The sequence below is a fragment of the Ciconia boyciana genome, chromosome 3 (genome assembly GCF_034638445.1).
Source record: "Ciconia boyciana chromosome 3, ASM3463844v1, whole genome shotgun sequence".
NCBI lineage: Eukaryota > Metazoa > Chordata > Aves > Ciconiiformes > Ciconiidae > Ciconia > Ciconia boyciana.
The window spans coordinates 115258334-115283116 of NC_132936.1; the positions used below are offsets into that span (position 1 = coordinate 115258334).

Sequence of the window (24783 nt, forward strand, 5' to 3'; positions counted from 1 at the left end):
GAAGCTACCTTTTAATTAATATTGCATAAGCAGAGGAAATAACTAGCTTCTCTGTCTACTTTCCTATTTTTGTGGCTTTTAATATAGATTCATAAATGGCTCTAATGAAAATAAACAAGGAACTGTTCCTTTCTGTGCCCTCTTTGCTTTCAGAGGTGATACTGCAGGCCCAGCCTCCCCAGTGATGTTTCCCCCAGAAGGCAGGTCCTGGGCCGTAGCTGGACAGCAGTGCTGCCCTGCACAACCATAAATGGTGATTGTGAAATGGGGCTGGTCTTCAGCTTTCCAGCAATGAAAAGAGAAGGAGCTGGACGAAATCTGCAGACCTGTAGGGTGTAGCTGGAGACAGGTATGGAGAGTTGTGGATGATGCTTTGTAGCCAGGAGGAAGGCAGTGCCACATAGACTGAAAATGGATGTGCAATGCACGGCAGGCAGTATTAACTAGTATCTCTGAAACGCTCATGAGGGGTGATACAGAAATGATACGAACCTGGAGAGAAGCCCTGGGCAACCAGTCCCTCCTTTGCAAGCTTCAGATGCAGGCAGAGGTCAAAACCCAACAGTGTAGAGCCCATATAAATAGGAGAGGCACCAATGCAGCTAGTGGAGTGAGGCCTATTTCAGGTGTCTCCTCAATGCCTTTTAGCAGCCTCACTTGTCTCTGGCACTGCTGGATGCATGGGGTAATTTTTAGCTTGCAGCACCATGGTGGCTGCTAGGAAAAGCTGGTGTGTGTTGTCGGGAGTGCCTTTCCTGGGAGCTTCTTTCCTTCCTATGGGAGGGGAGCAAACAGGTCAAACCTGCAGTAAACCAAGTGGTGAAGCAGGATGCTCCAGACTCACTCACCTCGAGCTGGACCCACGGTGCAGCCTTGCTCTGTGGGGAGTATGGCTGCAGGATTGCCCCCGATGTAGTGCTGTATGTGGCATCCCCCAGCCTCTGTGCCATCCCCTTGCTCCAGGGAAGGCGGAGTGGCTGGATGCATGCTTGTGTGTGGGCCACGCAGAGGCAGCTGCATGCAGGGGTGCACAACTGAATCCCTGCAGCAGTTGCCATGGCATGGGTGTCATTTTCAAGACTGTGGCGCTGGATGAGCCATTTCTCCCATGAGCTATAAGCTGTCTGGAGAGCTTGGCCAGCTGGATCTTCCTGGCTTCGTGGCAAATCCATCTGAGTCTCTACAGGCAGATAACTAAGGGAAACTTAGCTGTAAATATACTGCCGTGACCTGGAGAGAGATTTAAAATATTTATCCCAGAGCAGGGCTTGGGAGATAAATAAGCTCCCTGTCTGCTTCCTTGCACGCAAGGCTCAGGAGTGCAGCTGTCCCTTTGTCCCCAGCTCTGAGTCCTCCTTGGAGGGTTGCTTATGGGTGGGCTTGAAGTCCCTGTAGATAGTGTAAACATATAGCTGTCAGCAAAATGGAGAAGGGGACAGCAAGGGTACTTGCACTGGTGTAGATTGAGTTTTTGTCTGCACCCTCTCTCCCCCTGTCAGCACCCCCAGCTGCTGTCCCTGCTCTGTTGCTCTCAGGGTGTTTGTGGAGCTTGCTGGTGAGCCATGTCTGGCTTGGTGTCTGCCGGATAAAGTTGTAACCCTCCCACCTGGCCCTCTCAGAAAGCAAGATCTGCAAGACGTCCTGACTAAGTACATCTGAGAGCCAGCACAGGTTTGGGTGGTACTGGGGAGGTTTTCCTCCTTCCAGTGGGTTTGGTGGCAGCATGCAGAGAAGCAGCTCACTCAGGCAGCTTCAGTGCCAAATCTGCTTCATTCTCCAACAAACAGTCCTGGGAGAGCGAGGAGGGCTTGCTGGCAGGAGTATGCCGTGCCCAGCACAGCCTTGGCTCAGGTGCTGACCCGACGGCCTCAATGCATGGAGAGGAGCTGGCTCTGAGCGGTAGCCTTGTCTTCTCTGACAGTGTGTTGATGAAGTGGCTGGCTTTGCTTGGAGGCCTCATGTGCGTGCTTCTTCTCTTCACACTGCTTCCCTTGCCCTGGCCTCCTCCCCCCCGCCCCCCTTTTGTCTCTGCAGCTTGAGTTTCCATTCTCTGAGCTGGCTGGGGCTCCTGTTTGCTGAAGGGAAGCACCAGGCAGCTTTATGGAGCTTGTTCTGTTTTTTCCCATCATCTCCTGGAACGGCATTTCAGCTGGAACAGGAAAAACGTGAAGTCCTGGCCAGGGGCTCCCTCTGCACACACAGCACTGTTGTGGAGGAATCCCTCTTGGCTAGGCTTGGGATGGCAGGAGCAACGTCAGCCTTCGGCCCTCAGCCTGAGTGAAGGGGTGTGAGGATGCAGCGGTGAGCACTCGTGTGATATCTGGAGATGCTGGCCCCAACTAGCATGGGACGAGTTCTCAGCCACATGGATCTTGTGGGTGAAGCAACGAAGCCTCATTGCTGCAGGGTCTCGCCTCCAGCCCCAGGGCAGGGAGCGCTGAGCCCTGAGTCAGCTCTGTCACAGCTCTTCCCCGCTGGCAGGACCTACTGCTGGCTGTTCAACACCACCTGGCCTCTCCTCTACCACCAGAGGGGTTTTGCTTGGTAAAGACCTTTGCATTCTCACATGCCCCTTGCTTAAATTGTGGGGGAAGTGTCATCCTTCGAGGCCACTGCACAGGGAGCACGCAGCTCATCCTGGCTCCACTTGGTGCCTGAATGCCATGTTTCCTTTCATGGGAGAAAAGGGCAATACCTTTGCTGTGCCAGCCAGAGAGCTCAGTCTCTAGATCAGCTGCATCTCCAGCCTGCCATGCGCTGCCAGTAGCACACATCAGCTATAAATCCGTGTTTCTGAGGAAGTCAGGGAATTGCTCAAGGGCTTTGAGCAAGCCTGGGAGAGTCGGTTGGCAGGACCGGTGGGTGCAGCAAGCCTGTCACTGGTGCTGAGTCACCCTTAAAGTATTTGTGTTTCTCACTGGGGCTTGGCAACGCAGCTGGCGATGTCTGCTTGGAAGCCTTTGGCTGACACGCCATTAAAGATGGTTTAATTGAGCCAGCAGGATTCCCAGCTCCTGCACTGGGCTTGTGGCCTTCCTGTCTCACTTGTTCCTCTGTCTGTGTTTATCTGCCACCAAGATACTGTCCTGGCCTTCCTGGGGTCCCATGGCCACCACTGCCTGCGCTGCTCAGCAACCAGGCACAGGCCCACCTGCCCAACCAAAGCAAGCTTTCTTCTCCACAAGCCAGAAGCCGAGTGGTGCAGACAGCTGTCAGCATTCGCCTGTACCCCGGGCGTTCGGGCAGGAGAAGCTGTGGTCTGGCTGCTAACTCTGCCTTATCTCCCTCCCAGCTGCACTACCCCGGCACTGCGCTTGTGGCTTGGGCTGGTTTTCTGGGGTGGGGGCTCAGGAAGGGTACATGGACTTCTCTTAGGGGCGTGGGACCACCTGGTTGCCTCAGTGGCCCAACAGAATGGCATCCTTTCCCTGGGACCAGGTGTGTCCCCCCAGAGATGCCCGTGCCTCCTCTTGCAGCGGACGCCAGGAGCACGGGCTCAGCCCTGTTGCAGAGCACGGCTCAGAGTGGTGTCAACCTGCTCCCAGGATAGACAGGGGCCTCCTGTGGGGCCAAGGCCAGTTGTTTGGGTTCAGCAGGCCCAGCTGTTGTGGGGAGCCAAGGAGCTTAGCTACCACTGGGACTTCCCTGGCTTGCTCCAGCTTTCCCCTCTTTGAGCAAGGTGCTGAGATGTTGGGAGAGACTGTGGGGCAAAGGCATAGCTAGCAGTTCAGCTCAGACACATCCTCCATACCCTAAAGACCACTAGTGAGTCCCTCAGCCTTGGAGACAAACTGTGCAGCATGGTGGCTGTCCCACCAGCCCAAGTAAGCCTGGAGTGGGGTATTGCTTGGCAGCAGCCCTGCTCTGCTTGGGAATGAGAAGGAACCTCCCATAATGTTCCCATCGCTCTGTGGCTGCAGAGTAGCACCCTTGTTGCTGTTCTTGCTCATTGCCAGAGCAGCAGCTAGGTTGTGCAGCGGGAAATGCCCTGGACATCGCTCCCCACCACCGCCCTGTCCCTGACTGCAGAGGTTGTTATGTCACGTTGCTTTGGGGTGGCTCTTCTCTTATCCTGCTGCTTGGCTTTGAGCACACAGGAAAGCAGGGTCTCTGCTTGCTGTCGGTGCAAGGATGAAGGCAAGGAGCTGTGGAGCATAGGTGCTGCAGAGCTCCTATGGCAGAGTTACGAAACTGAGCTCAGGATGGTCTTGGAGGAAGCAAGCCTGAGGGTTGTGTGGCTGGGGAGGGAGCTGGGATTCACAGGGTCTGTGCTGGGGAAGCAGGATGGGCAGTGTGAGGAACAGAGGTGGGGAAGCCCCAAACTCGCTTGAACTGGGTGGGTAAGTGAGGTCAGTGTCAGGGTAGCCTGACTATCCTGGCATGTGCTGTCAGCCATCAGGAGTCTGCAGCTGGGTACCTAGGCTCACTGTCCTTGTGCTGAGCCTTTTTCTCAGTTATACTGGTCTTTTCTCCTGCGGCACATGCGTGAGCAGTTCCTGCCTTCTTTGGGACTGGGGCTGTGTGCAATGGAGGCTGCAGACACCTCCCCCGCTGTGTGTGGCAGCGAGCTCTTCCCATGGCCAGCTGCACCCCAGCACGTTACTGCAAGCACTGCCTCAGCGTTTGCTCCAGCAATTGATTTACAGTGTTCAAACTCCAGTGGCTTCGGTCTGGTTTCTTGTGATAATTGCTCAGAAATTGGGCTTAGCCGTTCCCAAGTATGGGATCGTGGGCCTGGAGGGGCAGGGAGGGTTGCTAACCACAGGGGAGAAAATCCCCCACAGCTTGCAGCCTCTCTGAACAGTTCTGGGGGGGGCTAATGGGAATTGCGCTAAGTGTTTGTGGCTTTTCTTTTTTTAATTCTAAAGCTTGATTTGAAGGGCTGAGTTGGCTTCTCAAGGGTTGCTTGGAGCCTGTATTTAAAAGCACCCCTCCATGCAGAGGTAGTGGAGAGAGGTGCTGTGAGCCACCAGGGGCGAGCTCGGGCTGCAGTCCCATTGCAGAGCAATTATTGCTCACTGGTAGGCCAGCAGCCAAGATGTTTCCAAACGAGGGCTTGCATTTGCCATACGTCATAGGGCTCCTGGTGGGGTCCGTGAGGGTGGCCAGGGTCTGGGCAGATGTAATCTTGCATTGGCACACGGGTATGGAGGTGAGGAAAGAGTGGACCAGCTCTGCAGTTTCCATTTGGGACCCAAGCAAAACAGCCAAGTACTGTGGGATAAGCAGATGCCCCCAGCTGTTACAGGATGGGGATGCCTCTGTGCCTACTTTCATCCTGGGTTGCTTCTCCTCTGGATCAGTAAATCCCACCTGGAAGGTTGCGTATCTGGGTGCTTTGCAATTGAAACTTTGCTCATGGATACAAATGGCTGTGCTACAGGCTGATTCGATGTGGCCCTCCACGGAGCATGCGGAGAACTAGATGCATGGCCTGTGTGGTGGTGTGATAACTGGCATGAAGTGGTGATGTGCAGGCATCACGTCTCCTGCGAGTCCAGAGCAAACCGCCATGAAAGGGAGAGGCTCGGTGGTCATCTGAGCAGACCCACACTCTCAGAGCAGGGCTGTTGGATCCAGGTGTGTGGTACACACCTGGGTAGGGGCCAATAGATGGTGTTTTCCCAAGTCCCTCATCACCTTGATCCACCCCAGTATGACCATGCTGTGTTTACCCCAGACCTGGAGCTCCTAGGTGCTGGTGCAGTCCTCCCAGCTCATGAAGCCAAAGCCACTCTAGCTGAGCATTTCTTGGAAATGCTGTTTTGTACCGATCCAGTTGCACTGGGGACTCAAATAGGAATAATTTTTTTTCCTGGGTGCAGAGTGAGTTTTTGGTTTTACTTTAACTGGAATGGGAAATGACATAGTTTTTAAAGGCTTATATGATGGGTGCCCAAAGACTTTCCAGATGTTGGGCTTGATCAGACCAAGCCTGCTGTGTTCAGAGCTCCTTGCCTGCATCAAACCATTTCCATCTGGCCTGGTGGGAGAGAGTGGTTTATTGCAACTCTACCCGTCTGAGAGGCTTTCTCAACTGGAACCCCTTGCACAGAGGAACATGCTGGCTGGAAATAATTGGGAGATGCAAATCTCTCTGGGTGTTTGGCTTGGCTGCTGTTTCCACGGTATCTGCTAAGCAGTGGAATAGGCTGTGTGTGGAGCAGGCGTGCTCCGAGCAGCTGCTTTATGTGGCTATAGGGACTGACCCACGAGGCGGGGGGGTTGCTTGTGTTATTAAGCATTCATGATTTTTCTTGCCTGCTTCTACAGCTTCAGCTGGTGCAAATGAGCCTGCTGGCTTTGTGTTTGTGACCAGGAGGGGAGAAAAAGCTGACCCATGTGTTGTTCCCAGTCCTGGCATGCCAAAAATCTGCTTTTATAGGAGCATGTTCATAATGAGCTGTGCCAGGAAACACATGGCTTGCTTGAGCCATGAATGGGAGGTCTGTATGGGGCCCTGTGCTCACTGAGATCCTCGTGAGGACAAAGAGCAGATGCTGGTGTGCATGACTTGCTCTGTAGCAGCCTGCATCCTCTGGGCTGCAGTGGAAGGGGAGCAGGAGGTGGGATCAAGGTAGTAAGTGCTTGGCTGGTCCAGTGATGGCAGAGAGGGCAGGACAGGAGGCCAGGCAAGTGGTTTTACTGCGTGCTGCTCTTTGTGGCTCCCTTGGCTTGGGGAGGGCTGGCTTGCTTCTCTGCAGACGTGGCTGTTTGCAGCAGAGGCTGGGTTGGAAGGAGTCTGGGTGCTACAGGCAAGCAAAGAAGTGCTGCTGACAACTTGAGATGATGATTGTGGATGGGAAAGAGAGAGAAAAGGAGGAATGTGTGGAGTCCATTGGGGCCCAGATGTCATAGGGACAACAGGGCTACGCATGCAGTGCCTGGCTGCAGCAGGAAGGAAAGGCTGTCAGGTGAGAATTGCAGTCCTGAGCGTTAGCAGTGCTTCGGTGTCTGGAATGTTGCTCCCTTGTAGGAACTGCTGCCAAGCCTGGCATGGGCTAAGCTGCTGGTGAGGAGTGCACACCCAGCACATGAGGAGTTAAACCTGCCTGCAATGAGTGGAGCCTTGTTCTCACAGGGGGCTCAGTGCTTCCTCTGGACCAGCGAGCTTGGGATGCTCCAGCCTGGTGATTTGATTGCCCAGCTTTTGGAAGCAAGCCGGGGCTTGAACCCAGACTCTGCTGCTCTTTGATCCGAGAGTGGCTAAAAGCAAAGCCCCAGCATTGGAGCCATTCCTGAGGACTTGGCAACAGAAGGAATTGCTGCCTGCAGACAATGATATTTAATACATTGTTCCTAAAGACAAGACCTGTTTGATAATACTTTCTGGGAATGTGTTATTGACACCTGTGAGAGTCCAGGACCCCAAACCCTAACATGATCCCTGCTGTGCCTTTTGTGGCCTTGAGATGGAGCACAGGTCATGGTCTTTTCTGAAAATATGCCTATGGTTGCCTTTGACATCAGGCTGCTGCTGTGGCCCCATATCTTTCCCAGAGAACATGGCAATAAATGAGTCCTGTGTTTAGGGATATCTGTGTCCATCCCATGTTGAGCTCCTTTGGACATGGGGCCTGAGTGTGAGCTTCTCAGTCCCTTCTGCTGAGGTTTGATGCTCTTTTCCTTCCAGGGCTGCCTTTCATGTGGCCCTGAGCTCTGCCCCTAGGCTTGCAGGGAGCCAGGTGGTCTTCGTAGCTGTAGCTTGGGTTGTTGGTTTTGCTTGGGGTGAGCAGCAGCTAAGCATGCTGCTGAGGGATCCAATGGCAGCTTCAAAGCAATGCTCTGCCTCTGTCTTCCTTACCTTGTTTCAGGTCTACAGAGCTGGGAGCAAGTGCTGCAGAGTGATACGAGTCCAGAGTGCGTTAGCTCATCCAAACCTTCCTTTTCCCTTAGTGACTCCTTATCGAAGAGGAATAGCCTTTGTTGCTGCTGGGTTGATTGCGGTGGCTTTGTTTCCTCGATGGTCCAAGCAATGGCAGTGGCAGAAGCACAAAGGTCATAGTGTGGATATGGTGGTGTAGTGATACATCAGCAATGGATTCCCAGGTGGCAAAAAGCTATCGCTGCCACCTTGCTTTGCTGAGGTTTAATTATCTGACACATCTAGAGTTGGTCGCTTGGTAAAAAGTGGTGAAAGTGTCTCTTAATCCTGTTCTTTCAGTCTGAGGCTGAAGGGCTGCAGCCTGGGGATGGACTTGGGCTACTCTGTCTGCCCACCTCAAGTTAGTGGTGGGGGCTAGGGCATCTCTGGCGAGGTCACCCTCCTCTCTGCCAGCTGTATCCCCGGCCTCCTCTCTGCAGGAAAGTGCACTGTGGTTGCTGCAAGGTACCCAGGGCCTTCCCCAGGTGAGCTGCTGTGCCCCTTGCCCCTTGGGTGTTACAAAGGGCCCTGCAGGTTTGGGGAGCCAGGGAGAGCAGGCTCCCCGCCTGTGTGCTGCAGCAGTGTCTTCCTAGGGAACATGGCATCTTTGCTAACTATTAAAGAAAACCAACAGGGAACAAATATTTAGCAGTGTGTTACCAAGCTCTGTCTAGTTAGGTGCTGACCTGGTGGTGTAAATACATCCATCTCCCACCTCAGGGCTGAGACTTGCAAGCTAGTTGTGCATCCCCAGGGAGCACTGGCTCCACAGTGGAGCTGGGACAGCTGTGAGCTCCCCTGCTCTGGCATGGGAGCATTTGAGGTCCTCTCTGCTTTGAGAGGCCAGAACAGATGCTGGACAGCCATGTCCTCTGCCAGAAATGCTCCTTGAGTGAGCTGGCTGTGCCAGTTTTTGCAGCTAGATCCTTCTGTTGCATCCTGGTACCTGTGGGTCTTCGTTTTGTTTGTTTCCTGTAAGCCAGCTGTCTCCGTCCACAGCTGGGGCAGATCTGAGGCGTCCTGCTGGCAGGGGAGAAGAGGAGGATGGTTCCCCTTTGGGGAGGAAGGATGCAGTTTGGGTGCTCTGGGCTTTGCTGCCCAGATGGGGCACTGCAGATGAGTTGCAGCTCCTCTAATCTGCTGTTCCAGATGCAGAGCATTAAAGGAGCTGGTTTGCACATCTGGCTGAGCTGAGCAAGGGTGAACTTTGCTGAAGTGCCCCTGGAAGCAAGTCTGCAGAATAATGTTCCTGGGGCCTGGCTGGAGAGTGGGGCTAGGCTACAAGCTGCAGAAGCCCCACAGTGCTGGGCTTGCTTTCCAAACCAGGAAACCTTAAACTTGCACAAAGCCCTCTCCCAAACCCCATTCCCATGCTTTTAATGCCTTGTTTGGTTGCAAGCAGCTTTGGGATTACTCATATCCTTGCATCAGCTGTTGTGTCTCAAGAGGTTGGTAATCTAGGCTCTTTTGGGTACAAAGTGAAATGGATCCTTTCCTTTTCCCGTTCTTTCCTCTGTGCAGAGCTCTTTTAGCTCTGTGAGGAGGTGCCCAGGAGCTGGGCACTGGCTATGCCTGGGGGTGGGCAGCTCGGGGTTGGGGGGAGCATGGATCTCCCGTGGGGCTGGGGATGTGGAGCACTGCAGTGTGCTTTCAGCTCTGCTGGCACCGCAGCCATGGCAAATGCCTGCCAAGGCTAGCCATCACCTGCTGAGATCTGTGCTGGCTTTCTTTCCTCCACAACTGCCACACAGTGCAAGTGCCCCGGGCAGGCAGGGGGCTGCCATGCTGCGGCACACGCCGCTGCCAGCCAACTTGCCTCTTGCTTCCCCAGCATGGCTGTAGGTGAGTGAGATGGCTGCAGAGACAGCAGGGATCGGGGGCTGTGCAGGAGCTGAAGGCCTTGTGGTTGAGGCTGCATTCCCAAGCGATGTCGTTAGGCAAGGAGACAACGATTTTTGGATTGCTTCAAGATGTAGGCGACTCGGCCTGTCAGGCAGGGCAGGAGATGTGCTGCCTGGTCTCTCCAGCTTCCACAGTTGCTCTGCAGCACCCAGATGGGGTTGGGCTACTGGAGTGTCCCCAGGCGAGCGCTAGTGTGGGACTGGCACTGATGCATTAAGCAGTGGCTGGAAAACCTGGCTTGGGTCGAGGACTGGCTTGTAATGCTGCCCCGTGCCCTTGCAGCATGAAGGACGGGCATGAAGGTTTGGGCTTGCTGCCATGGCAGAGACTCACCAGGCAGCATCCGTAGTGTTTTCAGGCCTCTTGGTATGGTGCAGAAGGTGGGCTGGGTGATTTCACTGCCAGGCCTGGCCAGGCTACACCAGGGCCACAGACCCTCTCGGCTGCAGCCCTAAATATAGTCTTAGAGATGGCTGATTACCCAGGGGCGAGTCCTGCCACCCCACACATTTTCTGGCTGTGTCTGCATGATTACAAAGCCCAGCACCCTACGAGGGTCTGCAGTCCATGAGGTTCGTTGCCTGTTGCCCGGCTCGCTCCACGGCACAGTGTGGGAGGACAGGGTCAAGCCTCAGAGGTAAGCACTGAGACACACGGCTGGGCAGCTTGCTGCCACCTCCTTCCCCAAGAGCCCTACGGTGTCTCTGTGCCTGGGATGTACGAAACCTGGTGCTGCCCAGGTGGGAACAGGGATGTGGGATCCCCCAAAACTTCAGCCCCAGCTTCCTGGTGCTAGCCCCCAGCTCCACCGTGGCTCCCTCAGATCCTTATTACTCTTTTGATGCATTTTCTTACAGCTCTGGCTGATGAAAACAGCAACACTGATGTCTCTCACTTTTCTAGTTCTGGAGGATGGCCCCAAACCAAAGCCATTCCCAGGCTGTGCTGCAGTCTGCTGCCAAATCGCTGCAGTAAGGCTGTGGCAGCACTCGAGGGGGTTGGCTACCATGGGGCTGGGTCTCCTTTGCAGGAGTTGCGGAGAGCCCTTTGCTCCTTGGCAAGCTCATAGGATTGAAAACTCACTCCGCAGAGCTTCAGGCAGCAGTGACTAACTTCATAGCATTACTCACAAAGCCTGTCCTGGATGCAGCTTTGCTGGTTTTATTTGTCACCCTGAAATGCTCTGCACGTGCTCAGCCCACTGTGGCCTTTGGAGGAGGCTGCAATGGCCGAGTCCTGGGGACATCCCAAGCCCAAAAAGTGAATTGAGATACACTTGGTAGAAATTCAGGCTGGCAATGTAGGTGTTAGTGTGAGTGTTCTTCCTGGGAAGCTGCTGTTTGCCTCCTTAAATAAATGAAATTAATTTTGAGCAGGGGGATACCTCTGCATGAAGGATGCTGTGTTCCTGCATTCAGATCTTTGTCGTAAGTATGCTCTCAGAGTCGGGATGTGATCTGAGCCTCCTCTTCTCTCCATCCTTGTGTGTCCTGCTGGTGCCTGTTCCCTCCCTGCAGATGATTTGTTCTGTGGTGTGTGGGAATGATATCCTGGGGACCTGTAGGTACCAGTTCGACTTCCCTACACAATTCACTCAACCTTCATCTCTTACCTCAACAGGAGGGGTTTGAATTTCAATTAAATATCCTTTGGGTAAAACACCATTGGGTGTTTCAAGTGTGCTGAATTTCAAATGTGTTTATCTAATCTGGCTGAAGCTTTCCTGAAAAGCTTTCCGTAGCCGCAGTTGAAATGGTTTTAGGCCAGAAACATGTGTTCAGGGTTTCTTTTTCTCCCAGCCAGGGGTGGCTTGTGTCACATATGTATGCAGAGAGGGGGTGTTTGCCAGCGCACACATTTGGGATTGCTGCTTGACGTTGGCTTTGCGGGACTGTGGCTGGCCCAGCTCTGCACTGGCTTGGGCTTGCTAAGCTGACTTCCAACAAACTTAGTGTTGCTGGGTATTTTTTGGGATGGCTCTCGCTAAGGGAAGAAAAAGAGTCATTTTGCTTCTTTCAGCAGCTCCTAACAATGCAGCCCAGCCCAGGTTAGCTCATGAAACCACAGCAGAAACATGCTGTTGTGAAGGTGTCCAGTCAGACTGAGCAGGGGTGGCCTTTGCTCTCCACCAGGTGCTACAAGACCTCTCTCATCTGCCAGCTCGGGCAGTTCCAGCAGCCTCCAATGGCTAAGCCATGCATGACCATGGCTCTGCCACACAGTGGTGCTGGGAGGTCCTCTAGCTGGGTGAGTGGAACAAGCAGAGGCATTTTGTTCTTCATTCAGTACAGGTGGTGATGTCTGTTGGCTTTATACATGTTTTATCCAAACTCTGGCATAATGGCATCCCACACAGATAGCCCTCTGCTTGGACAGCTTTCTTGAGCCTCCGTCCCAAAAGCCCAGACGAGGTGGAGGGGATGCATGAACCCTGCTGACTGCAGCCATTTCCTGGACCAGGGCTTGCACAACTTTCATGGGCAAGTGCAGCACTTCCCATCTCCGAACACTCGGCCCTGGTGCTCTGCATTTAGAGTACTGTGAAAAGCTGTGTTCGGCTCTGGGCTTCTGATGTCTTTCACCCCAAAATATCTGGACCACATCTAGCTGCTACCAGTCTTTCCTTGCAGCCCAAATCTGATATATGGTTGGGACAGTAGTTTCCAGCATGTGCAGCCGGTCCATCCATGGCACCTTGGATGCTATTGTCAAAACAAAACACAAGTTTATGGCTCTTATCGCACTTTAACACTTATTTAGCCCAGTTTGCTTTGGCACTTGTGCTCATGAGACGTTCATCACAGGGATCTCGCTTGAGCTGAAATGGTTGTGTCCGTTTCCCCAGGATGGAAGATAAGGACATAAATAATTTATCATGTTTCACCAGGGAGCTGGATCCCAGTGTTTCTGACACCTTGTAAAATTCCTGCATCCCCTGTGGAGCTTGTGCCAAGCCTTCATCATGTCCCCTGTCCACAGAGCCATGTCTTCCTGCCTGGACATGGGGGATGCTGAGGCAGCAGGATGCATGTGATGAAGCTGCTGAAGCTCTCAGCTGACCAGCGCTGAGTGAAATACAGCTGTGCTTGCAGTGATGGGGCGAAAGCAGTTCTGCTGCTGTTTAGTGTTATACTGCTAATGCTGACAATTTAATGCTAGAAGCACACCTAATTTAAAATATCGTGTCTTAATACCCTGATGGCCTATACCTTCAGAGAGAGGTGCCTCATCACTAACTCCAGCACTAGCACAACTAGTAGACTGTGAAAGGTTTTGGGATGCTGAGACCGCGAGAGGAGAACTCCTTCACGAGAGGATCCATCTCCTTCATGAGCTCTCCTAATGCACACTCCCACCTTGCACGTGTTTTGTACCATACAGGTATGGTTTGATGGACATGTGCCTTGGTGCCCTGAAGCATATCTGTGGAAAAGGACAGATCCAGCTCCTGTAGGTTCAAACCTGAGTGGATTTGACTGTCCTGTTCCCCTTTGCTCCTGTCTGTCTGTCCCAGCAGCCTGTTTTGGCATGAGCTTAGCTCCTGATGCTCTGGAGCTGTTGCACTGTTGAGTGCATAGCTGTGTTTGCATGGGGTTGGGTGGTTGCTACCCTGCTGAGTGTTCTTGGTGAGGCAGATCTGATGTGTGGGGAACTAGATGTGTGTACCTATGTAAGAGCATATGTTCCCACACATTGTCTTGCCTTGGGGCATGTGTTCATCTTGTGGTGTGATGGATAGTTCCTGTCTTTTGGGGAGGTGCACAGTAGCTGATGATGGAAACTTCACTGGACATGCTGACCCTTGGAGCACAGCATGCTGATGGGCTTAGCTTAATATGAGACCCACTGTAATTCAGGCCACAGGGGTCAGTCTGTGTCTACTCCTGGTGGCCTTAAATGCTGTGAGTGCAGTTGACAAGTGATGTCCACCCAGGAGCTGTGGGACTTAACCTGGCTGGGGACAGTCCCCTGGCAATGTTGCCTGCACACCAAGGTCAGTGGCACAATTGCATGCTGAAGGTAGAAAGCCAGGCTGCAACGAGGTCCACGTCCTAGACCCTGCGGTATGTCATTGTGCACTGCTGTTCATGTGACCTCCCAATTCCTTGCTGCCCTCTTCCTGGTGGCTTCTTTGGGGTGGCTGAAAATTAGAATTGAACCCACAGTCCCATCTTGCAAAGGCTGCAGGCAGGGAAGACCTCTCGGCTCTGGACTACTGTCTCTTCTGCCCCAGTGTCTTTGGGAAGAGGCTTCTGTGGTTTTCACAATGGGAGGACTTTGTTGCTCTCTCTGTCTGGACTATGGGGAAAGGGTGTTAGCAGACACAGGCTGAGGTGCCCCTGCTACTGGGTGACGTGCTTGGAGCTGGGAGACTGGAGCCTCATCCTGGGGAGCAGCAGTGCTGGATGAGCACCTGTGTCTACACCTCGCTGTCGCTGTGAGTGGGAGAGCTCAGGCTAGCTGTGCAGGAAGTGCATGGCTGGCACTGGGGTGCCCATGAGCGGCTGCAGGTGAGAGAGGCTTTGCTTGGCACTCGTGCTACGTGGCAGGCTCCAAAGGCTTTCCAGCATGGAAAAGGCTCTTCAGGCTTTCTGGAATGTGGTGATCTAGAGGCCCCCTTCAAAACATCCCCTTCAGAACAGGATCCCTTACCTGGGTGACTGAGCTGTCCCATCAAATTGTGTCCCTTTACCAGGCTTTTATACAAACACCGGGCAGGAGGATGTGGCTGAGCCTCCAAAGAGGAACTGCCTTTCAGCTGGGCTTGGATCCTGTTCATGTAACTCGTCCAGGCAACCACCTTCTGAAGCCATTTTCCTTTCAGTGGTGGGAACGCACCATTTTGACCACTTTCTTGTTCGCCTTCATGAGAGGTTGCTTCTAAGATGCTCGAAATCCGCCTGGCTTGGCTTCTTTCCCTGCAGAGCTTGGTGCTGGGAACAGAGTCCAACAGCAATCAGCATGTGCTGAATTGCCCTTTGTCTGCTTTCCTTTCTGCAGCCAGATGGTAACCGGAGCAGAGCGCCTGCATGGCTGGCTGCGGCCAAGCAGCAGCCAGATTTAGGAATATGCTAGCATGGTCCCTCAGCAGCCACGTCGGGCAATGCCTAGGGAAGCTCTGACTGCTCTGCCCCTGGGACCCTGAGCTCTTGGCTGGGGGTTAGTGGGTGGAGGAGGATTCTTCGGCTTTTCCACTACTGCAGAGAGTTGCTTCCAGCCCTCCAGAGCCACCCCATGGCCGCTATCAGACCCTGGGGTCAACCATTGCAATTTCTTGTTTCCGCTCCTACTTGCAAGTGGGCTGAGTCCCCAGCACAAGCTTGGAGTGTCACTGCTGCATCCTCTTGTGCTGTGCTCCAGCAGCTGCTGTGTTTATTCCCATGGACAATCCTTGTTCCAAACCAGTTTTTTTCTGGGTAATTTCTGAGGATGTGGAGGTGAGATGGAGACATGGTCCCAAGGAGAGAAGCTTTGAGGAAAGCCTAGAAACAGTCTATGGGTGTTTCTGATCTGGGGCAATCTTGATGCATGGCTGGGACTTAGGACGCATCCCAAAAAAACAGGACAAGAGGAACTCAAAGAAACATCTGAACTGCCCAGGAAGCTGCCTGCTCTCCAGTGTTTTGGTGACTGACTTCCTGGCTCATATGCTGCAACACACCTCTCTGTTCAGGCTGGAAGTGTGGCACTCAGCAGTGGGTCACAGGAGCTGCCTCCTAACGCCCCTGGCCCCCAGGAGCAAAGGGCTGCCCCTGGCTTGTGGCAAGCTCAGGCAGCCCTGTCCCAGTGATTGCTGGAGAGACAGCGGCTGTGCTGGAATCTGAGCACAGATCTGTCTAAACTCCCCTGTCAGGGATTGTTTTTGGCAGATGTGCTTTGGGGTCTGTTTCTCCTAACACAGCGGTTTCGGCTGTCTGGAGACCCTTGAGAACAGCACATGCTTATCTACTCCCTTCTCGCCATCCCCATGCTCTAAACGTGCCCTCCTTTTTCTGTCTTGCAGCTGTGGGGACTCAGGCAATGATCCTTTTCACCAAGGAGCCGTACTCCCAGGATGCCCTGCACGGCCGCAGCGCCATCCTCCGCTGCGAGGTGGAGGAGCCAGCGGATGTGGAGTTTGAATGGCTGCAGAATGGGCTCCCTGTGCAGGACACAGAGCAGCGCTTCAAGGAAGGCAGCAACCTCCAGTTTGCTGCTGTTGATCGGCACCGGGATGCTGGGGACTTCCAGTGTGTAGCGAGGAACTTGCTCACTGGGGAGGAGGCCCGCACAGCCAATGCATCTTTCAATATCAAGTGTGAGTGTGGGGCGAGGGCAGCCAGGCACATGGTGCAGCCTGGTGCTGCCCACCATGGACAGGGCAAAGCACTCTTGGGAGGGCCTGAGACTGGAAACAGCTTTGCCAGGCTGCCTGCTAATGCATGTGGGGGTGGTGGTCAGACAGGGATCGGACAGCATGAACTGTGCAAGTAGGATTCCTCTCCAGCTACTGTGTCCTTCATGCCCTGTAGGCCACTTGTATCTTCTGATGTCCCCAAGGCTGTCAGAGATGCTTTCTCCTGCCACCTTCCCCATTTGTATATATGAAATGGGGATGTTACTGCACCAAGTGTGTCCTGAGCACTGCAGATGCTTTCAGAGTCCCTCTTATCCCTCAGAGAACAGCTACACAGGGCAAAGTGGGACATTTGCAGGGTGGGTGTCCCTTTACTCCATGCTGGCTTGAGGGCTTATGTGTCTCTAAGCATGCTTGTGCCCTTGCTGCCTGCTCTGGTTATTACTGAGTTGGCATCCACCTGGGCTCTGTAGGTTTGGAGAGCCAGCTGTGTTGATATTCTTTGATCCCACAGGGATTGAGACAGGCAGTGTGGTGCTGAAGCAGCCAGCCAGCGTAGCTGAGATCCAGCCCTCCTCCATAGTGGTGCTGCGGTGTCACATCGATGGCCACCCACGGTAAGGGTTGCCTCCTGAGGAGTGGACCCTGCCAGGGGTCCCCCTGCACCTTCGCTGCGTACTCTTCCCCCCCCTTCTCTCTCTTTCTCCTCTCTCCTGCGAGGATTCAGTAGAGTCTAGGGAAGGCGAAAGGCAGGATTGAGCCAGTGGCTGAGCACCGGGGGAGAAGGCAAATGGCTTCCTCAGAGCCGCATAGCGAGGAGCACAGTAAGGACGGGCTGTCACAGTCCAGTCGCTGAGCTGCTTGGTGTGCTGCAGTCACTCTCCGTTGCTTTCCAGTCATGTCCCATCCACTTGGCTGCATGTCTCATGGCTTCATGTCTGTGTCGGGGCCAGCAGTGGGGACGGAGAGCCAGGGAAATGGGCCATCTCTGGGCTGTCTCCTTCACACACGTGCTCTCTGGGGAGCCCTGCTGGTGCCCTGCACCTGGTCACTCTCTCGCCCCTGTCTTGCAGCCCCACGTGGCAGTGGTTTCGGGACGGTACTCCCCTCCCCGATGGCCGCAGCACCTATTCTGTCAGCAACAAGGAGCGAACGCTGACCCTGCAGAGCACCAGCCCTGATGACAATGGTCTCTACTACTGCTGTGCCCGCAGTGCCGTCGGCTTCGTCTGCAGCCAGAACAATTTCACGCTGAATATCATTGGTGAGTTGCGTCCCAGCTGCTCGGGGCTGGGGGCTTGGCTGTTTTACTGCTCTGCTAACAGCCTTCCCTCTGCTGCAGGGCGGGAGCCAGGCTGCAGGGGAAGTGTCAAGCTGGTGTGACTTTCTCTGTGCGAAGCCCCTGGCCAGAGACAGGCCTGACACACCTGGCCGGGTTTGAGCTCTACCCTGTCTACAGGTGTTAATTTGCCCCTGCATCTTTCTGGAGCAGGTCTATGCTGTCGTCTCTGGTTCTGGAGCACCAGGGTCCTCCTTCCTTCAATAAGGTTTGGACCCTGGAGGCTGTAGGTGCTGCTGGTTTTGCTAATACCAGTGCCGTTGCAGTGCGGCCTGGGTGAGATGCCCCACTGGCCTTTGGAGGCAAGGCCCAGGGAAGGCAGGAGATGTTGGCCTTAGAGAGGTATTTGGAATTGGACAAGGGAATTTGCAGTCCAGTGACAGGTTTGATGTGTTTGCTAGGAGCCCAGGGTGCTTCAGGGCCTTGCTGGAAGCAGAAGGGGCTTTCCCCAGAGCAGCTACCGCATGCAGTCCTGGGCTCTGGCTGCGTAACTATAGCCATGCTGGCATGTCTGCCTTCTTCAAGCCCGCAGTGTGCTCTCAGGGTGTGCCCAGCTCTTTTTTGAGTTTCCCCCAGAGCACTGGTGAAGGGACACCACAGGCCGCTCTGCTCTTCTCACCCTCCTGTGGTCTCTGCCATTGCAGACGAGAGCTTTCCTCAGGCGGTGATCGTCCCGCAGGACCTCATCGTGACCAAGAACGAAGAGGCCATGTTTGACTGCCAGTTTGCAGCTGTGCCCCCTCCCACGCAGGAGTGGCTCTTTGAAGACAGCCCCATCACCAACAGATCCAAGTAATAGGGACCCCGGTGATGTGGGCAGGGCTGGGAGGAGAGGGGGCACCGTGTCCCAGCAGCAACAGAGAGAGGCCAAACCCTGGCTATGCTCGAGGGCAAGCATTCAACATCAGGCTGGCCATTGGGATTGGTTTCTCAGCTTGGCTGGCTTGGGTTTAGCAGGGCCTTGGTACTTGTGCATGGCCTTTATCTGCATAGGACTCAGCAAGTTTGTCCTCGAATGAGTCTGTGGGGCTGTCAGTCTTAGATGCTCATGCATGATGATCCCCAGAGTTGGGGATGTCTCCCAGCCCCAGACGTCTGCGTGTGGTGATTTTGTGGAGCCAGGGACAGCTCAAGCCCCAGATGCCCACTTAGGACAATTCCCAGAATCAGAGATGTGTCTCAGTACCAGATGCACACAGGTGGTGATCCCCAGACTCAGGGACACCTCCCAGGCCCCAACATCTGTACAGTGATCACTGCACCCATGGCTATCTTGCACCTCTGGATACCAGTGCATGGTGATCCCCAGAGCCAGGAATGTTTCTTAGCCCCAGACACCTACACGTGGAGCAATCCCCAGAGCTGGGGACATCTCCCAACCCAGGCTGACCGTGGATGGTGATTCTGGAGCCCGGGATGTCTCTCAGCCAGACTGTGCAAGGCAAGGGGTGCTATCCGTGCCAGATGCCCAGTGGCCTGGCAGCTCCCGGGCGCCACCTTGTGCCCCCTACCCCCTTTCCTGGCTGTGCCAGCTTTCAGAGCTGGCCCAGTTTGGTGATGCATCTTTTGGTGGGAGCCAGCTCTTCACTAAGAAAGAGACTTCTATTAGCTCATTTCCTCCATGAAGCATGTGTCCTACCATCTCCTTGTTTACGTGTGCTGCTTCCTCCACACTAGGAAGCTTTGACTAGGCACAAAGTCTCTCTCTTGGTTCCACGGGCTCATGTAGGACATCACAGGGCTGTGGCTCTGGCCCATGTCCTGCTGAGATGCCCACTGAGCCCTGCCTCTCCCCACATGTCCAGGACCACTGTGTTCGCCAATGGCTCCCTGCTGATCACTCAGGTGAGGGCTCGCAGCACCGGTGTCTATAAGTGCGTTGGCCGTGGGCAAAGGGGGAAAACTCTTGTGCTGAAGGCGACTCTGCGGCTAGCAGGTGAGGTCCGGGGGCTGGTGGCAGGGCGGGCAGTGGGTCCCAGAGTTGCAGTGTCACTCTGGAGCTATGTGACAGTATAGCGATGGGTCAGTACATGGAGAACTGCTTGGTTTATCTGTGAAATGGCTCATCCTTGCTGCCTGGATGAGGGGAGCAAACATAGCTTGTGTGCTCTTTTCCTCGACTGGTGCCTCCCATGGGGATGATGATGCTGGTGGGTTGGCTACGCATTTTTGCCCTGTTTGAGCCCTGCTGTCTATTGCTCCTCTCAGAGATCGAAGAAATGGCACCCTTCTCCCCAAAAGTGTTGACGGCGAACCAGGGGCACCGTGTGGCCTGCACTGCCCCACGAGGCATACCCACGCCCCAGGTCTGGTGGGAGAGGAGCCAGGAACGAGTTCCCACTGCTGGCAGGGTGTACCAAGAGGCAGACCAGCTCATTTTCACCAGTATCACCGAGTCGGACGCAGGGACCTACACGTGCCATGCTGCCAACAAGGCTGGAGAGAAGAAACAGGAGCTGAGCATCACTGTGGCTAGTAGGCAGCTTTCCGAGAAGGGCTGGGAGCAGAGAAAAGGGCTGGATATAAGGGGGTTGGGGTGAGCTGTGGCAGGATGGTGCATCACCTCACTGATACAGAGAGGCACATGGCTCATGGCTGGGCTGCAGGGCCCCAAGGCTGGCTGCCCCCTGCCTGTCTGGTCTGCGCTGGTGCTGGACAGAGGGGTGGTGAGCAGCCCTGTGTAACCCCTTGCCTCTGTGTCCAGCGGTACCCAAGTGGGTGGAGATGCCCAAGGACAGCCAGCTGGAGGAGAGCAAGCCGGGATACCTGCACTGCCTCAGCAAGGCCTCCCTGAAACCCACCGTCACCTGGTACCGCAATGGCATCTCCATCTCTGAGGTGAGGCAATGGCGCAAGCCCCTGCCGCTCATGGGCACTTCTGCTGGGCACCTGCTCAGCTCCTTCCTCTGTTGCTGGTGTTTCTCACCTTGCTCCTAGGCCCAGCATCCCTGTCACCCCCATTCTGGCCATGTTCATGGCATTATCTCCATCCTACTGGTGTATAGGTGCACAACTGGCTGTCTCTAGCCACTTGGCTGGCAGCCAGCCCTGTGCTTTTGGGGCAGTGACAAGAGAGATGTCCCTCAAAGAGATGTCACTGCAGCTTGTCTCAGTTCTCTATGTGGGTCTCAGCACATAGACACAGCCCTGTGTGAGGCTCTGTCTCTATCTGAGGCATGGTGTGGGCGTGTGGAGCGTCAGGAGTGCCACAAGCAAGGTCTGAGCCCAGGGCTGGTGACAGTGTCATTTCTGCCCTGCTCCCTCCCTCCCTCTGGGCAGGACTCACGGTTTGAGATCTCCGAGAATGGGACACTGCGCATCAACAATGTGGAGGTATATGATGGGACCATGTACAAGTGCGTGAGCAGCACGCCAGCAGGCAGCATCGAGGGATACGCACGGGTGCACGTGCTAGGTATGCTAACAAGCACTCCCCATCCTCCCTTTCTGGGGAGCTCTTGCCTGGCAGGATGCAGGCATGATACCCCCAGCTCTGTCTGGTGCCTTCTGCGGCTGGGGGTGCCTAACAGCACATCTGTCTCTTGCAGAGAAGCTGAAGTTCACCCCGCCACCCCAGCCGCTGCAGTGCATGGAGTTTGATAAGGAGGTTACAGTGTCCTGCTCAGCCACCGGCCGGGAAAAACCCACCATCCAGTGGACTAAAACGGGTAAGGGGGATTTGGATGCAGTATGTCAGTTTCTGACCTGGGGCCCCAGGAACTCTGTGTTGGCCCACCTCCAACATGGGTGAAGCAGTGGTGCTGCAGCTGCCTGGGAGGCTGCCATGTGGCACAGTGCTTCATGCATGACTACTGCATCCCTCTTCTTGCATCCTGTAGATGGGAGCAGCCTGCCATCCCATGTCAGCCACAACGCTGGCATCTTGTCCTTCCACAAGGTGAGCAGGAGTGACTCAGGGAACTACACGTGCATTGCCTCCAACAGCCCGCAAGGCGAGATCCGTGCCACTGTGCAGCTCGTGGTAGCAGGTGAGGGCTCTACGGTAGGCAGGTGGGTTTCCTGCTGTGCTGGCCTTGCAGTGGGTTTGCCTGAGTGGCACCCAACTGGCATGCCCCTGCAGAGAGAGAAACGTCTGGCCTGACCCCAGGCTCTGCCCCATGGCACTTGAGTGTCTGGTTTGTCAGTGCTTTGCATACAGCCCGAGAGGGCATGTGCCAGTGCTGGCCCTGCTCCCTTGTGGGAGCTCAGCACCTCTCCCAGGAGCTGACAGCATTCGTGTTGGCCTCTCTGCCTTCAGTTTACGTCACCTTCAAGGTAGAGCCAGAGCCCACGACGGTGTACCAGGGGCACACAGCCATGTTCCAGTGCCAGGCAGAAGGGGACCCCGTGCCACACATCCAGTGGAAGGGGAAGGACAAGATTTTGGATCCTGGCAAGCTCCTGCCCAGGTACACAGCCTCCATTTCAAACTGAAATGTGGCACAGCATGGCGCTCCCCATGCCTACCCAGCATGCAGGTGCCGATGGTGTGGTCTCGGGTTCCCAGCTTGGGGGGCACACAGTCAGTTGTCTCCCTATCCCAGGGCCAGGACTCTTCTGGCCACAGGGTTACCCTTTCTGCCACAGCCTGCCAAGCTGCAGTTGAGCTGCAACCATTTGTTCTTGAGCATTGCACAGCCTGAGATTCAAGATGATTGCACTGGGGATATGGGGCTGAGGCTGAGGCATCCTGGGGGGATGGGGCTGCAGATGCCCCAAGCCTGCCTCTGTCCTCTGGTGCTTGCAAAGGACTCTATGTGGTTGGCAGGATTCAGATCATGCCCAATGGCTCCCTGGTGATTTCCGACGTCACCACTGAGGACTCTGGAAAATACACCTGTATCGCCGGCAACAGCTGCAACATCAAGCACCGCGAGGCCTTCCTATATGTTGTAGGTAAGGAAGGTGCCCAGCGTTGGGACCTGGCCTCCTGGCAGCTCTAGGCCCTGCTTCTGGCCCCACTGGTGGGTGCTGCGTGTCAGGTCATGCCTGCTAGGGAGACATGGCAGCGCAGCGTGCTGTGGGCTGTGCCCAGCATTCTGTGGCTGGACGAGGAGCTGGCCACAGTAGCGGGGGGGCTTTTCTTATTCCTCCAGCACATTCCTGAGCAGGATTTGGGAAATCCCTTGCACCCTCATGGGTTTGGTGCTCTCTGCCCCACAGACAAGCCGGCAGTGGAAGAAGATGAGGGACCTGGCAGCCACACACCCTACAAGATGATCCAGACCATTGGGCTTTCAGTGGGGGCAGCTGTTGCCTACATCATCATCGTGCTGGGGCTGATGTTCTACTGTAAGAAGCGGAGAAAAGCCAAGAGGCTGAAGAAGCATCCAGAGGGCGAGGAGCCTGAAATGGAGTGTCTGAATGGTGAGGCCGGCATGCCTGGTGGTGCGGGCTTTACTGCCGGCCCCTTGAGGGACCCCTGGGCTGGAGGAGCTGAGGGGCAGGGAGCTCCCAGGGAACAGGGGACTCCTTACCCCTGGAGTCTCTTGGTCTTGGTTTTGGCTATGACTGGTGGCAGAGACCTGCTGCCAGGTGAGAAATAGGCAAGTTAGTGTGAAACCTGCATCCCAGCCCCACATCATGGCCATCTCTGCTGAGTTATGTATCACTCCTGCTTTCCAGCACCTGTACGTGGCATCACATACATCCTTTGCCAAGGGAAGGGCAGTATCCCTATTGCAATGTAATGAAATAGTAGTACTCTGCCAGTCTGTTTGAATCACAGTTCAGCAGCTCCTGGTGCTAGAGGGAAGACTTTTCACTGAACAGCCCTGAACTCTGCTGTGAACTCACCCTGTTATCTCTGAAACCCATATAAGCTTTGAGCATCTACAGTATCCTCCAACAAGGACTTCTGGAGCATAACAGGTTATGTAAAAAACTATCTCTTTGCTTTTCAAGCTTGTCACCTATCAGCTCTGCACTGGAACACACAGCTCTTCTGTATGTCTGATCGTTCCTGCGAGTGCCTCTTCTGGTTGCACTATCACCTTTCTGAGATGGGGAGCCCCAGACAGAGCTTGGTGCATCCAGGTTTGCAGAGTGACACCGCTGTGCTGTGTCCTGTTCCCAGCTGTGCCACTGGTTTCAGTTGCCTGTCCCCGGAGCTCACTCTGAAGAGAGAGCAGGCAGCTCAGGGCTGAGCTCACCACTGTGGATGGGACATTAGGGTTGCTTTCCCCAGGCCTCGTGTTGTTATCTCTGACTGCACCTCCTGGTGCTCAGTGTCCCTCTGCAGCTGGCCACAGCTGGCCTGTATACCTTTGCTGCTAGCTAAGTTGGTGGCTTTGGCAAACAGCTGCCAGCAGTGCCCCTTCCATGTTGGCAGCATGTTGTACTACCCTGGTTCCTACCTTCTGTGTGTCCATTGGAGGATGTTCCCTCCTGTCCTGTGGCAGCTGAGCTGCTTTTTAACAGCTATTTCCATGACACCCTGCAAGTAGACTAAACTGGGTCCCCTTGTGCATGAGCTACATGATTCCTTCAGTGAACCCAAGAGATCTCTGGGTCATCATTTTCATTTCCAAAAGCTGTTTCAGCTCTTTCTCCTGATGTCATGGTTGTCCTTGCATCACTGATACTAGTGAGGACTTGTAAGTGATGGGGTGCAGTTGAGTTTGCTGCCCTTATAATTCCCTGGATTTCCCCCCACACCACCATAAATGCAGACATCATGCTTCCCTCTCCCAGTTCTCCCGCACACAGCCATGTCCTGATAGTGTGGGGGTTGCTGTGAGGTCCTGGCAAAACATCACTGTTGGGTTTGTCTCCTGTTTTCCTCTTGTATTGGTACTTTGAACAGAGCCAAACCTCCAGAAGAGAAATCTGGCTGTGGGAAACCTCCTGGGAGCAGGGATGCAGGAACATCTCTGCAGCTTTGTGCTCTGCTGCCGTCACCACTGTGAGCTCTTCCTGTTGGCAAGTCGCAGGCAGCTCACCTGTGCCAGCAGGCTCTGGCCAGCATCCTCTTCCTGGGAAAGGATTTGTTTTAATCTTTTCTGAGGTGGTCTCAGATTTTTATTTTGGCCTATCTTTATTATATTTTTCTTTTTATTCTGCCAGAGTTTGCCTCTTCTTATCCCCTTCATTTGGAACCAGTTTAGCTGTCAGAGAGATGCATCCTCACTGCTACAAGCAGACCCAGCTGCCCAGATGTCTATGCTCCTTTTTGGTACTTCCATAGCCTCTCTGGAGAAGTGGTTTGTGTTTGCTGTCAGCTCCAGTGGAGTCATCCCCTTCACCATGGTCTTCAAAAATTTGGCTCTTTTCCTCCTTTTGATGTGGTCCCTCTTTAGCTGGGTGACCTGAAGTATCTCAGCACCTACAAGTACTCCCTAG

The 24783-nt window shown here is 54.5% G+C and overlaps 1 protein-coding gene across 2 annotated transcripts in view; it reads left to right on the top strand.

Moving 5' to 3' along the window:
- PTK7 (protein tyrosine kinase 7 (inactive)) overlaps positions 1 to 24783 on the top strand; it is a 41821-nt gene that overhangs the window by 9419 nt on the left and 7619 nt on the right. For both annotated transcript variants that reach the window (XR_012041707.1, XM_072857196.1), the window contains exons 2-14: positions 15771 to 16064; positions 16618 to 16720; positions 17177 to 17367; positions 18087 to 18234; positions 19248 to 19378; positions 19651 to 19917; positions 20147 to 20280; positions 20722 to 20857; positions 20991 to 21110; positions 21282 to 21431; positions 21701 to 21851; positions 22211 to 22338; positions 22606 to 22809. Coding sequence is in view for 1 of the 2 variants with exons in the window: in XM_072857196.1 (XP_072713297.1) it covers positions 15771 to 16064; positions 16618 to 16720; positions 17177 to 17367; positions 18087 to 18234; positions 19248 to 19378; positions 19651 to 19917; positions 20147 to 20280; positions 20722 to 20857; positions 20991 to 21110; positions 21282 to 21431; positions 21701 to 21851; positions 22211 to 22338; positions 22606 to 22809 (2157 nt within the window). In the remaining variant the exon portion in view is untranslated. The remainder of the gene's footprint in view (positions 1 to 15770; positions 16065 to 16617; positions 16721 to 17176; positions 17368 to 18086; positions 18235 to 19247; positions 19379 to 19650; positions 19918 to 20146; positions 20281 to 20721; positions 20858 to 20990; positions 21111 to 21281; positions 21432 to 21700; positions 21852 to 22210; positions 22339 to 22605; positions 22810 to 24783) is intronic.